Source organism: Myiozetetes cayanensis, unplaced genomic scaffold (genome assembly GCF_022539395.1).
Source record: "Myiozetetes cayanensis isolate MyiCay16 unplaced genomic scaffold, myiCay2020 scf18, whole genome shotgun sequence".
Lineage (NCBI taxonomy): Eukaryota > Metazoa > Chordata > Aves > Passeriformes > Tyrannidae > Myiozetetes > Myiozetetes cayanensis.
In genome coordinates, this window is record NW_026087389.1 from 13486853 (window position 1) to 13500597 (window position 13745).

Consider the following 13745-nt stretch of genomic DNA (forward strand, 5'->3'; position numbering starts at 1 on the left):
CCCAAGAGTCATTTCTCCCTTGCTGAGTTAGTGTTCACAACCTCACGGGAGTGAAGGAATCAACCATGATGAAAGGTCTTTAGGACCTAGCCTTGACAATTTGTATTAGGTACAATTCAACCAGAAATTTAGTTTAACCTTGTGGATCTTGCATTTAATACAGAAGAATCTTTTGCTGCCATTTACTCTATGACATGTAAAGAGTAGCATTTAAGATCAGAGCAGTTTGGACTGTGACAATAGAACATGAAATGGAGAAACAGACAGTAAAGACAGTAAGTTACTTGATGTGCAGCAGTTCCCTGTAAAAGTAAACATTTTCTCATCAGCAGGGGACACTATTTACAGGTATGAAGGAAAAAATGACCCACTATAAAGTTTATATATATGTTTGTGTTCAGGATACAGGGTTAACAATAACAATATTTGTACTCTGTAAAAAAACTGCCCTGACATCAGTGGACTGGCAGAACTTATTTACAATGTTTAATCCCATATAAATTTGCTTTCCATTATTTTCATTTAAGCTTCTTTTTATGTCAGCTATTGATCTTTTTACTTTATGATGAAATCAATGAACTTGTATTTGAAAAATGAAAGCTTTGGCTAATACCAGGACAAAGTAAAGCACCTGCAAAACTACTGTGAACTGTTTAACACTTAAACAAAGGGGGAAGATAGGAAATAATTAATTGACTTCAGATGACTGAAGTTCAATATACAAGAACAGGACCAGAAGAATCAGGCACAAGGAAAAACTTATCACTGAGAAACTCATCAATAAGACTGTATATACAATAAAGGTAATCTACTACCTGCTTTTCATAACTGAAGGACTAAATTGATCACATAAGAACATGAATCTGTGATGCAAAAGATTGTAGGAATATCAAAGCAAAGAAAAATGAGACTGGGTTTAGGGGAGGAGAGATTGCAATTAATGGGACTTACTCTTTTGCCTACTTGCTTGGAAACAAGTCCTTCCAAAGATATTTTGAAATAGCTGATTCTAGAAGTTTGATGCAAAGACTGGAACCACTACAGGACTCTAAGTGCTGGAACCAATTATCTTTTAGAATTAAAAAACAGAACATTTTTATAGAGGGAACAATCTGCTTAGTTGCCTAACAAATAAATTATTACATTTTATATTTTTTTTTCCCATTTAGTGCTTCTGAATGAGTACAGATTTTGCATTTAGCTAGTACAAAACACCTGGAAGGTAATGTAGTAACCAATGGCCCAGAACTGCTCTGTATGGAGTAGTTTGCTGGAGGCCATAATGAGATAGATACCCTATGCTCATGAGATTATTTGAGCTGATAAACAACAAGGGATGCATTTTAAAGGAAGTAAGAATGAAGAAAATCTTAGGACAATTTCATTTGCTGAGAGGAAGAAATCCACAGATATGATAATAGAGCAAGGGCACTAGAAAGCAGTAGGAAAGGCAGCTGATGCACAACAATTAAATGAAAAGCTTTCAAACCCCTTCATTCTCTTTCTAAGATGATCACCTTTTCTCTTGTTTATCCTTTTGCCCTTGAAAGGGCAAAACACTCATGGGTCCATCTTGGCACGTTGCAAAAGTTCAGATGAAGCATAAAGAAAAAGAAAGAACAAATTGTGTGCAAAAATACTGCGTAAAAACCCTGCATGAAGCCCAGGAGTTGAGTTCAGACAGACACGAAAAAGTGCTGCTTCACTTTGTGAGGGAAGGAGGCATAACCCTTAAAACCAGGAACAAATCTCCATAAAAATTGCATTCAGGCTTTGTATAAAAATTTATGAATCAAATGCCCCATGTGTATTTTGGAAATAAATTAATATAGAAAATACAACAGTCCAGTAGCAAGGTGATCACGATGTGGAACATCGTGGTTTCAGGTTCGCATGTATAAACAGAGATACTGATTTGATTAGATAATAGAGATGTACAAGATCAGAGGGTAAGTTTAAGTCTCTAACTGTTGGAGTTACATTTTTAAACTACATGATAAAATAAAGAATTTTTAAAAAATCTCAGAAACCACTTCACTTAACATTGTGAAATCTCTTAGTTGGATGAACTCCTACTCTAACAATACAGTCTTTCTTTTTTCTTATAAAACTTTTATATCAGTCTGTGGACAGGTGCTGCCATTATAAGTGATAAAATGACATAATCAATGCCACATTCTATTCATTATCTCTGCTTTGAGAAACAGATTCTATCTTCATACCCCTCCAATAAGTAAACAGTTAATATACCTCATGTTCTAGTTTTACATCAAGACTTTATACTTACACTTTCTTGAAAAAGCCACAGAGCATTTTATGGACTCGTCATACTGCAACAGGAACTCATCAGGTTCTATAAAGATTCACTCCCTCAGAAGAAAGAGCTATATTTCTCCTGCTTTTTTATTCTGGAAGGAGCTTTTTGTTTTTACTCTGCACAGCTTTAAAGTTCAAAGCTAAAGGTCATTTTGGCCAATAGCTAAGGCTCTAAACTGTTAGAAGATCAGGAATCTGAGAGCATTTCTAGACGACCTAAATTAATTTCAAATATGCAGTTTCTCATGGTTTAATACATCACATGTGAAATGTATTTCAAGGAAAGGTTCTGGCCCAAGGCATAGTTACTCGTCACCTTCTACTCTTTTCTCCCTTATTGCATTGTCTAATAGGTCAAGAAAATTTTCCTAACTACAAAAACTCACAAGAAAAGGTCTCAAAATTCTCAAAATTCTTTCACCTATCTTAGAGTTAGAGCTGCTTGCAGACACTAAGGCAGTATTTAGACATGCTAGGACTTAAAATGGGATAGACCCCATTGTCTTGTATTTGGTTACACAAGAAAAATTTCAAAGACATAAACCCCTCATTAGTGTAAAATCAGATTTCACCACATCTTCTTTTTCTTTTTTTTCTTTTTTTTTTTTTTAACTGACACAATGAATGCATCTTCTGGTTTACATCATTGTAACTCCAGGTACATAAATGGAGATACTACTGATTTACTGGAGGGTAAAATAAAGAAGAAGAATAGTCAACAAATGTAACCCATATGGAATGCAAGCACATAGCTGATTTATGTAGTTTACCTTCATTTTATTTTCACAGTTTTCCGGAATACACCTAATAACATTGAAAATTGAGGCCTTTATTTGACTGCAACAGAACAAAAAGATATTAGAAACCTCTTTGTGTTGTTTTTTTGGTATTAGTATATACTTTCTAATGTGTATTCACTTATAATACTTACACTATATAGAAATTAGTGTAAAAAAGAGAAAAAGAACTGCCCTGTAGGGTCCATGTAGCAGCTCTTCCTAGAGAGTCCTCAGGGATTTTACTGATTTTCCTAGAACTAGCAAATGTAAACTAATAATAAGGCTGACTACTTTTTCCTCCCCAAAAAACTGACACTGGGGCAGGTGAAATGGATCTTATGAAATCCTGAGAAAACACTTATAAGTGTTCTAAATTTTCTCCTGCTCGTACAGATGTTGCTGTAGATTGTATATTTGCCCACTGATTAAATCATCTTTCAACTATAACCAACAACTTCCCTATCTACGGAACAACAGACAAAAAGAAACATTATTACTTTTACTCTCTGTCCTTCCTTTCCTTTTTGCACTGAATTCTGCCACTGCAGCAAAGCTCGAATAGCACCAATAATTTAATAAGTCTTTCTTATTATTGCAGGGTTTTTCTCCAGCAGCACAGATAAATTATATTTCATCTTCACTGCCTTCTTTCTTCTAGAAAGTCAAAGAATGACAAATATGAGATCAAAGGATGGGATTAAGTACCTTATACTAAATTCATTGCTTTCCTACATAATCATTTACCTTAAAATATCTGTTACATGAAAACTGAAGACAAAAACAGCCTGGAGAAAAGTAATGTATCTGACAAAACAGCTACAATTTCATTATAATTAACTCAATTTCACTCAGAATGAAGGCAGTAAGATCAAAGATGGACAAACAGCTATTAGTTGTGAATGTCTTTAAGTAGTTATTTTCACTCAGAATAGACATGTCCTCCTAAATGTTGGATCCACCATAACATGAAGGGATCTAGAAACAAATTCTTTCTCTAGTTGGTGACCTGTCAGCTTTTGATCTTATTTCTGTGTCACAGCAAAACCAGAAAATTCCCTGTGAAACAAGGTGGAAATGAGAAGCATTTTCTCTCCCCTTAGTCAAAGGCACTGTATGTCATTGGCAGATCACAGCTGGAAATAGTCCCAAGCTGCTCTATCTCCAGCGTGCAGGTGTCTGCAAATGAGACCAATATCCTTTTGCCATGAATACGCCTGTTAATCAAATTCAACAGCAGAGCAATTCTCTGTAATTTGTACACAGTAACCAGTGGGAGATCACCCAGCAGGTAAAATCTACTGACACTATTAATTCTATGGATTCTTTTTCAAATGTATCCAATCAGTTTTCATATAAGAAGGCACTTTCAATCATTTGTCAGCAGTTCTTGCTTACCAGGGAGGTCCCAGCTGACTGCAGGTTAGAAATTGTGACACCTGTCTACAACAAGGGTCAGAAGGAGGATGAAGGAACTACAGACACCTTGGTGCTGGGAGGGTTCTGGAGTAGGTCATCTTAAGGGCCATCCCACAGCATGTGCAGGACAACCAGGTGATCAGACCTAGCCAGAATGGATTTAGGAAAGGCAGGTCCTGCTTGACTAAGCTGATCTCAGTCTGTGACAAGGTGATCTGCTTAGTGGATGAGGGAAAGTCTTTGTCACCGTTTCCCATGTCATTCTCCTGGAGAAACTGGCTGCTCGTGGTTTGAATGGGGCACTGTTCACTGGGTGAAAAAACCAGCTGGATGGCCGGGCCCAGAGAGTGGTGGGGAATGGAGTTACATCCAGCTGGTGTTTGACCACTAGTGGTGTTCCCCAGGGCTCAGTACCAGGGCCAGTCCTGTTCAATGCCTTTATCAATGATACCTGAAATGAGGGCGTAGCCAGGTGGAGGTCAGTCTCTTCTCCCAAGTAACATGCAAAAGAACAAGAGGAAACAGTCTGAAGTTACACCAGGGGAGTTTTAGATGGGATATGAGGAAAAATTTCTTCCTAACATAATTCTGTGAAATTAAGTTTAACACAAGCAAGAACTCAATGATTCTTGAGATGCAGACACTTGTGTGGGAAACCTGCAGAAGTAGACACTGTATACTGTCCTAAATACCAAAAATTGCTTATTGCATTGACCTATCCTGTCTTACAATGTCCTTACACTCTCTGCTCTTCCTAAGCAACTGGTGATTCTACCTATTTAAGTGTAAATCGTATGAGGAAGGTATCATTATTTAATCCTGTCATCATACATCATCTAGTAGTAGGAATTTAGTGGTTTATTAAAATTCATAGGTCTTGATAATAATGTCAGCAACGGTCAGTAGCAAAACTGGAGTTGAAGTCAGTGATGTGAAGAAAGAGAAAATCCACACTAAAATGGTCAGTACAACCTAAAAACCAGAGTGACCTTAAAAAAGCAGTAAAAGACAGTGGATGGTCACATCCTTCTGCAAGAAAGGAAGTGGAAACAGAAGATAATTACATTGTACAAGAAGAAGTTGATACGGTTATTGGGAAATGGGTATTTTAGAAAAAAAATACATGATCAAGTATGACAAAATTTGTTAAAACAGTAATTTACTTTAAACATCAGAACATGCAAATGAAGATGTGGAAGAATGTTAGACAGATGTCAAAGCACTTATGATAAAACTTCCTCGTTTTCATTTGAAACATCCTTTAAAATGGAAAAGTAAATGGTAAAATATTGCTTTAGCTATCAAATTCTGAGCATATTTCAAAAAGGTGAGATTTTACTTTATTTAAAGCAATGATTCCACAGGAAGTAATCTGATTCAAAATTAGATATTTAATCTCTCTTTGATCCAGTGATAAAAGATGAACATAGACCAAGGTCAAACTGTAGTTACCCTATCATATAAAATAATAAAACACTAGAAAGGAGAAGCAATATGAAAAGCCAAGATGTAACACTCCCCTGATTTCCCTTCTATGGTTTAACTTAATGCTTGTCTTATTTGCACCACACTGGGAACTGAGCTGCTTAAGACACAGCTTTGCTGTGGCATTACAGCTGCTTGCTGATGTCGCAGGAAGAAGATAAAAATATAAAAGCCTCCAAGTGCAAGGAACTGCAAAATGCATTTAAAGACATCAAATGCATATCTCAAAGTTTGAGGAAGAACAATTTGCATTCTGCATTTCTCATGTAAATGTACACTAGGAAAAATAATTATAATAGTAATCCGATTCAATGGAAATAAAGTACTGTAATATTTATAGTCTGTGCCAGAGTTATAATGACTGTGGGGCGAGAAGTGAAGTGTCTCAGCATGTTCCACATGTTTTTAACACTGTTTCTAAAGGCTCTGGAGGCTATTAAATTTAATGAACCCATCTGCTATGAAATAGAGGTCCAAACATAATCAGTTTTCTCAGTGCCATATAATACAGATGGCATTCCATGTTCCACATCCCCAGCAGGAAATTTTATGTTCCTCTTTAAGTGCAAGACTTTTGTTTTTGTTTTTGATGTTTTAAACATCTTTTTGATGTATCACATATAGCATTTTATAGTGTAAATACCATATAGAGCAATACACATGAAAAGTGTTAATTCATTAAACTAAGTATTGCTATTTCCTTACAACAGTTTTTCTAGTGACTTTGACAACTAGCAATTAGCTCCCTGTAGTAATATTCTTTGCTTAATGCAATCATTGGAAATTGTCCCAGTACCAAAAGTTCCAGCATTAGCAGAGGTGTAACACAAACACACCATTTACCAAATGAAGCAGTTTACTTCAAATGCTGAAAGATAGACATTTATACGTCCATAAGCATGCATAGGTGGTACCCTTATTTGTACATACTGTATGCATGGAATAATGCACCAATCATTCTTAAGTAGTCATATTCCCACTAGGTGATTATGTACTTTCTTTTCCTGTGCATGCCCCAATTTTCACTTCAATTTGTGCATTTTATTGGGACATGTTGCACCAAGACTCTTGTACTTGTGTGTAAACACGGGGTCTGAGCACAAATATAAATAGCACAACAGCCCTTGCTCTGATTAGCACCCTACTGCCAGTGTTAGGAAATCAGATGTGCATCTTCTAACATAAAAGAACAGCATCCATTGTTATTTTGAGCTGCATCTGAAAGGCAATGAGAGTGCTTTAATTCTATTCAGTTGAGAGATTAATTCATTTACTATCTTGAGCACTCATTATGTTTTGACAGTTGACACAGATCTTACTGAATTTGAAACAGTTCACGTGTTTAATGATAGTTAATTTATTCTAGATCCAGCAGTAAAACAAACAGATTAAAACTGCTTAGGAGAAAACAGGGGTAGTTAATTATGGCAACTAGAAATTTTGGGCCAGAGAACTCAGAAGTCATGGCTCAAATTTTTGTTTTTATTAGACTGTCAGTAAGGATTACCATAGACAGCAAGCTAATCGTTGGCATAAAGGGGTGTGGCACCTTCCTACAAACATGTGCATAATCTGCTTTTCCTGTGTGCATGGGCAGCTGCATTGACCAGCATAGTTAATGTCTCAAGCACTGTCCCAGACCTATAAGGTCCCAGTGCAGATACAGCAGATTCTAATTGCTCTGACTTCAAACTTCAGTTGTGTTCCTACAGCTTCAAAAAGGATGAAATAGGCAGAACTGTTGTACTCTTTCAGGAAAATTAATCCAAACTGAAGTGCTGATAAGAAGGCATTGCCTGGGCTACTTATTACTTTACTCCCATGTCAGAGCCTTCAAAAGACTACTGCGGATCTGTAGGAGACAAAGTAGAGCTTGAAGAACCTTATTTCACATACAAACCTACCTGATGGAAGGCATGATATCCATGCAAGGGATTTTTCTTCCCCAACCCAATTCACTCAAATGTCAAAGCAAGAAAAGGAAATTCTCATGGGAACCTCAGAGGCAGTTGGAGGTGATGACATCCTCTGATAAAGAGTTGTAAATTCTTAGAGATTAAGGGATGCTGGCAGCAAAGGGAAGGTTACAGCATGTAACCAAACCCAAAGTGGGATTGGGAAAAAAGCAACACAGATTTCTAGTTATTAAAGCAGTACAAAAAAAAAATTAAAAATTACTGTCTGTGTGTAAATTTTCTTATTCCAGCTGCTGATTAATGACATTTCCTGACATTCAGTTCTTCAATGATTACCAATATTTACTTACTGCAGATGTATGTGAACACTCTGAACACTCTGATGCATTTTAATATATACCAGTAATAAAATCTAGAAATTATTTTTTGAAATAGAGGCCCAAGAATCCTTTACTGTGACAGAAATGCTAATTACACCCACTTATTAAAACAGCACAATTAACTTGGGTCACCAAAAGTGTTTGAAGATACCTCTGGTAATAGAAGCTAGTGGAAATGGGGTACTATTTTATTTTTGTTACTTAATAAAGGGTCTTCTGTGCATTGAACACAAAACTGGGTGAATGCAAGAAACACTAATTAGCATTTTTATACCTCATCAGAAAGTTCTGGATAGAAAAAATGCCAGCATAATAGTTCTCAGTCTGTAGCACTTTCTGTTATAACTCTGTACATTATAGATAGGATCATGTACACAGCTTCCCTTGCCTATCTGGAATGGGCTCAGAATTCTTCTTTTGTTAAAAGGACCTGTATCCCAGAATTTAAATTTCCATACAGAAAACACTTGGGTTCTGATGAGACAGGTATTTTAAAAGTATGAGCTTCCTATACTTCCTGCTGTATTTCTCCAAAGAACCTGCACCCAACTATGCCTACACAGTACTTCGTTTTTTTTAAGAATGAAGATGAATACTGAAGGTTTTTTTGTTCATATATGCAATGATGTAATTGTAACATCCACCATAAGAAGTTCATGAAGAGTAAAGGCTGTAGTTCACTGGAGCTATCTCAACTTACTTCCCCCATAAGGGAAAATTAGGTTCTTGGGCAGGTTGCCTTACTAGAATAGCATCAGTGTCTTGGTCAGGAAATATTTCCAAAAAACACCTCCTTCAAAAAGAGACAGAAATTAGGTATATATATATATATATGTATATAGCATCAATTAAAGAACTGAACTAAAATTGAACTAAAATCCATAATTGAATATTTATGCCTGTGAGAGCGTGGCGATAAAGCAAATGAAGAATCAACATATGGTACTTCAACACTGAGCAAAAGCACTCACCGTTCATATTATTACGAATCATGACCTGTAATGACTCAGAACACTGTTTTTTTTTAAATGAACTCTTAAATTCTGGAGCACCAGACAGTCATCTCAAAATATTCAATCAAATAGTAATGTGCTCTTTTTATGCAAAGAAATCCTCCAGTCGGAAACTGAACAGAGCCAACGCGGTAATTTGTGCCTGAATCTGCTCACAGCTTGAAACTAATAGCCTGAAGGAGATGAACTCAATGGTACATCCAGAGAATATATTTGGGTACACTTATGAGAAACAAATTTCACCAGGAAGAGTCAACGAAGGTTCAAGTAGGCCAGATTGTACACCCCAATAAACAAATTCTCAATCCCAGGCTTTTAAACAGTGGGAACTTGGGGGCCAGACCAGTCTTCATTTTACTTCCTGCAGCAAAAGTAGTAGTGTTTCTTCCCATTCCAGATGTGACCATAAGAATGAGTTAAAGGTTTCTGTGCTCTTTAGATGATTACCCACAATACCAAGAGACATCCTTTATATAATACTTCCCTTGAAGATTCTGCTGCCCAGCAATTTTTTCTGATGAAGGGTAACTAAAAATGACCATAGGAGCCTTCTGGTTACCTCTTCAGAAAGACAGGAAACACTGGGGAGAGAACAAAGTCTAGGGGCAGAAAAATGGAAGACAGTTCAGTTGCCTGTGAAACAAAGAGTCATCCAGAAGGGCCTAAACTCAATTGCTTTATAATCCCTAAACCCTCAGAATGCAGCCATGGTTGCTTGGACACAGCTGGGTGATAAGAGCATTTAAGCTATCTGGAAATGCACTAACCCTTCTAACCTGGAATGATCCAAGCAGCAGCCACGGAGGAGCAAGGACACAAACTGGCTGTGAAAATCAACAAGTTCTGGGACAGAGGGGATTATTTAAATGGCACTTCCAATGCCAAGACAGAGATGGTCAGGGAACCTGTCTCTGAAAACAGCTGAGGCAGAAGCATGTCTCATGTATTACAAGGTTCCCTTCAGTGCTATTTCCAAAGTTTTGTATACGTTTTGTATGGGTTTTGGTTTTTTTTAAAGGAAAGAATGATGAAGGAGGGAGGAGTAAGGTAGTTTGCAACTAAGAAGATCATGGTATTTAATTTTAAAATCTTTTCTTATAGCATCCAACCCGTTAGGGTGCTGAATGGAGTTTTCAGACCCTTAAAATAAGTGTGTGCATGTGACTACGTACGAGTGTATGTGTGTGTGTATAGTAACATTAACTAGTTTAGTCAAGAGAGTAAGAAAACAAGAAAAGATAGAGAAGAACCTGGAAGTATTTTGATTGCAGCAAACGACCTTTTGTGTGGACTCAAACGGTTCCATTGTTCAACATTGTAACAGCTCCCCTGTCTTTTATTTTCCTGTTTTCTCAGGAAAGATTCCCTTTCTTCACTCCCTCTACTGTTCTTAAATTCACTTGCATTTATTAACCCCTGCTGTATTCACTTAGTATTTCACACAACATTAAGTTGTTAATTTTCCTTAGCCTTTCCATAACCTACAGGAGAATCAGTGAAAGACTAATTTTATGAGTATTTTTGTCCCTACAAAGACAGAAAAAATACAGATTAACAGACAACAGAAGGAGTAAAGTGTGAAATTAATTCTGAAGCAGCATTTTGTACTTTGTTGGTAGGTAAAGGTGAGGACTTGGTGTTGAGGAAGGAGGAAGATTTTGTTTGCAACACTTTCAGTGCATGATTCATAGGCAAAGGACAAGGGGGGAGCTGCACTAAGACACCACTTCCATGAATCTGTTCCTGCCACTCCCTCTAGCAAATACACAAACTCCCTTCAACATATACACACACTGATTACTTCAAGCATTTTAAAAAAAAAGAAGTGAATGAGATCAAGATTCTCCTGGTCATCTCCCCATTTCATGGGATTCCCTGAAGGCACAATAATAACCCACAGTTTCTGTTCATCTCATGTTTTCAATAAAAGAAAGAGAACAAAAGGAAGACTGGATTAATATGTTATTTAAAAAAAAAAAAAAAGGCAAGAGAGATAAGTTAATTCCCTCTAAAGCAATTAACTTTTTGTTTCTCCTTCATAACTGCAGTTTTACTACTTATGTTACATTAACCATGGCCACAACTGAAGAATAGGAAAGGCCTAAACAATTGTGAAAATGAAGTAAAAGCTCTATTCCCAGGGGTTTTTTCCCTACAATAGTTTGGTATTGATTTAAAACTGAACCTTCAAGAAACATCACAGACTGCAAAACAACAAAAAAATCCAAATATCAAAATGAAGCTGATGAGATTCTCCCACCTTGCCCCATCTTCAAGAAAGTAAAAATTTAAAACAGAAAGAAACAACTGTGCCACCTGTCGTCTGTGATCTTCTATTCATCATATTGAATAATTGGCATCATTTATACTAAATGACAGACATTTGCTGCAAAGTCGTGCTCTATGGGTAATTTACAAACCAAAATATTTTAATTGGGACAAAGGAAACCTAATAAGAAAAAAAAAATAGATAAAATGTCTGTTTTAGACCAACCCATGGAAATGAACAACCTTTACGTGCAAATCTGATGATTTACCACAAATGTTACACAAGCATCATGAGAGCTCAGTCACTGCATAATAAAAAGTTGTGCTCCAACTTCATTTCACAAGGATGCCAAGTTAAAATTGGACGTTTATGACAATTATTTTAGCACATCACCCATTCAATTCACTTTAAAAGGCAGAATCTTCTCAATATTCTTCCCCAACATATCACAGTTGACTCCTAGATGTTGACCCACCCTTCTACACTGGAAACACTGGTTCTTGTCAGCCTATGTTTGTGCTGACATATTCATTGATATGTTTTAAAACAGAGAAAAAATGGTTACTCGATATAATTAAATTCTGTTGAATGCTCATTTTTGATTATTAAAAAATGTAGGTTTAGAGGTCATAAATTTTGAAACTATTCTGGAAGTCATGTTTGTTTCATTATTTTCTACATAATTACAATGTAGAAATATCTGCTAAAGTTCAGTAATGTTGAATTCTTTGCTTGTAGAATAAAGATATAAAGTCCCAATTCTTAAACAGAGTTACCAGATACCAGCAACAGAAATCAGGTGCATAATGAGGGTTTCTACCACGACATTTTTGTTCCTAATTCTTCATTATTTGCCATAAGCCTTTATTAAAAGCTTTGTCATGCAGACTTACAGTGCTGTCAATGTATGCTTCCGTCCACACTACGTCGTGTTCTTGGTCAATAACCTTTGGCCGGCTGAGGACATGAAGATATTCCATAACATTCTCTTGCACATCAGCTAAGGTAGAGATCTGAGTGAAAAACCCTGTGAAAACACACAATTCAAAGTTTTAAACCAGAGAGAACAAACTAAGGAAGACTGCAATAAGGAGTATGATACGGTTTCTGTCTGTCGTGTTTTCTGTTTATTTATTTCCAGAAAAGAAATGCCAAAAAACGAATGTTTCACAAGAAGCACCCTCAAACAATAATAACTGGTGAAAGCAGAAGTCTGTGAAACCTTTGGCCAGTCCTCAAGGACAGAGTTTCTGACACTTCTATGAAACCCTGCACTGTCTGTACTAAACCTCTATTTTCAGAACTATTGTTGTTTAATGGTTTGGGGCTTTTTTTTAATGCTGCATACTTTAAAATTTAGAACTGATGTTATCTTTGTGCAACAATGTCTCATCCAGTTCCAAGAAACATGATGGATTAGAACTACAGTAACAGGACAGTAGTTGCATATGCTATAAAACACTCATCCATACACAGTGTGACTGTAAAAAAAAAAAGCAATATGTTATTTACAAATACGGTAGGTCACAGAAAATGTTGACTGCAACTAGAATTTCTTATTTTAGTGATCACAGCTTTGTTAATCCTTTAAAACATCTCCTGCAACCTGACGGCATTGAGGACAGCAGAGGCCTCAGCTATTTGAGCTGTCACCACTTCCTTTTCAGTGCTTGGATGTCAAATATCTTCATACATCACAAACTTGGCATCTGGAGCCCACATCATGCAAGGGTGATGAAGGACTGACAAATTTCAAGGATACAGTTTCATCAGGCCTCATTTAAATGCATCACTTCCCTTCATACACTTTCTGTTAATGAGAAAAGACAAACATGAAAGGCCACTTTACAATTTTAATCATTTGACAGCCTCACAGCTTCTGTAGACCTGGAATATTAAGCTTCATTAAGCTTAAGCAGAAATCATTTCAACTGCAAAGAAATTTTGAGCTGTGTTTGTCTAGAGAGGGCCAGTTTTGGCAAGATTGTAAGGTTGTCCTGCAGTCCGAATGCCAGAACTTCCTGATTCTGTACATTCTTTATATTTAGACTTTTTGACAATTGTGTTTCTTCCTATCTGTAGCAAATGTCAAACCTCCCAAGAATAGCTTCCTACACTGCAAACTTTCTCTCTCTTATCTAGAGATCAGAGGTACCCTATGGAATTAAAAC

The 13745-nt window shown here is 36.5% G+C and overlaps 1 protein-coding gene across 3 annotated transcripts in view; it reads right to left on the reverse strand.

Moving 5' to 3' along the window:
• Positions 1-13745, reverse strand: part of CACNA2D3 (calcium voltage-gated channel auxiliary subunit alpha2delta 3) — a 391160-nt gene that overhangs the window by 119092 nt on the left and 258323 nt on the right. For all 3 annotated transcript variants that reach the window (XR_007628662.1, XM_050312820.1, XM_050312819.1), the window contains exon 13: positions 12468-12601. Coding sequence is in view for 2 of the 3 variants with exons in the window: in XM_050312820.1 (XP_050168777.1) it covers positions 12468-12601 (134 nt within the window). In the remaining variant the exon portion in view is untranslated. The remainder of the gene's footprint in view (positions 1-12467; positions 12602-13745) is intronic.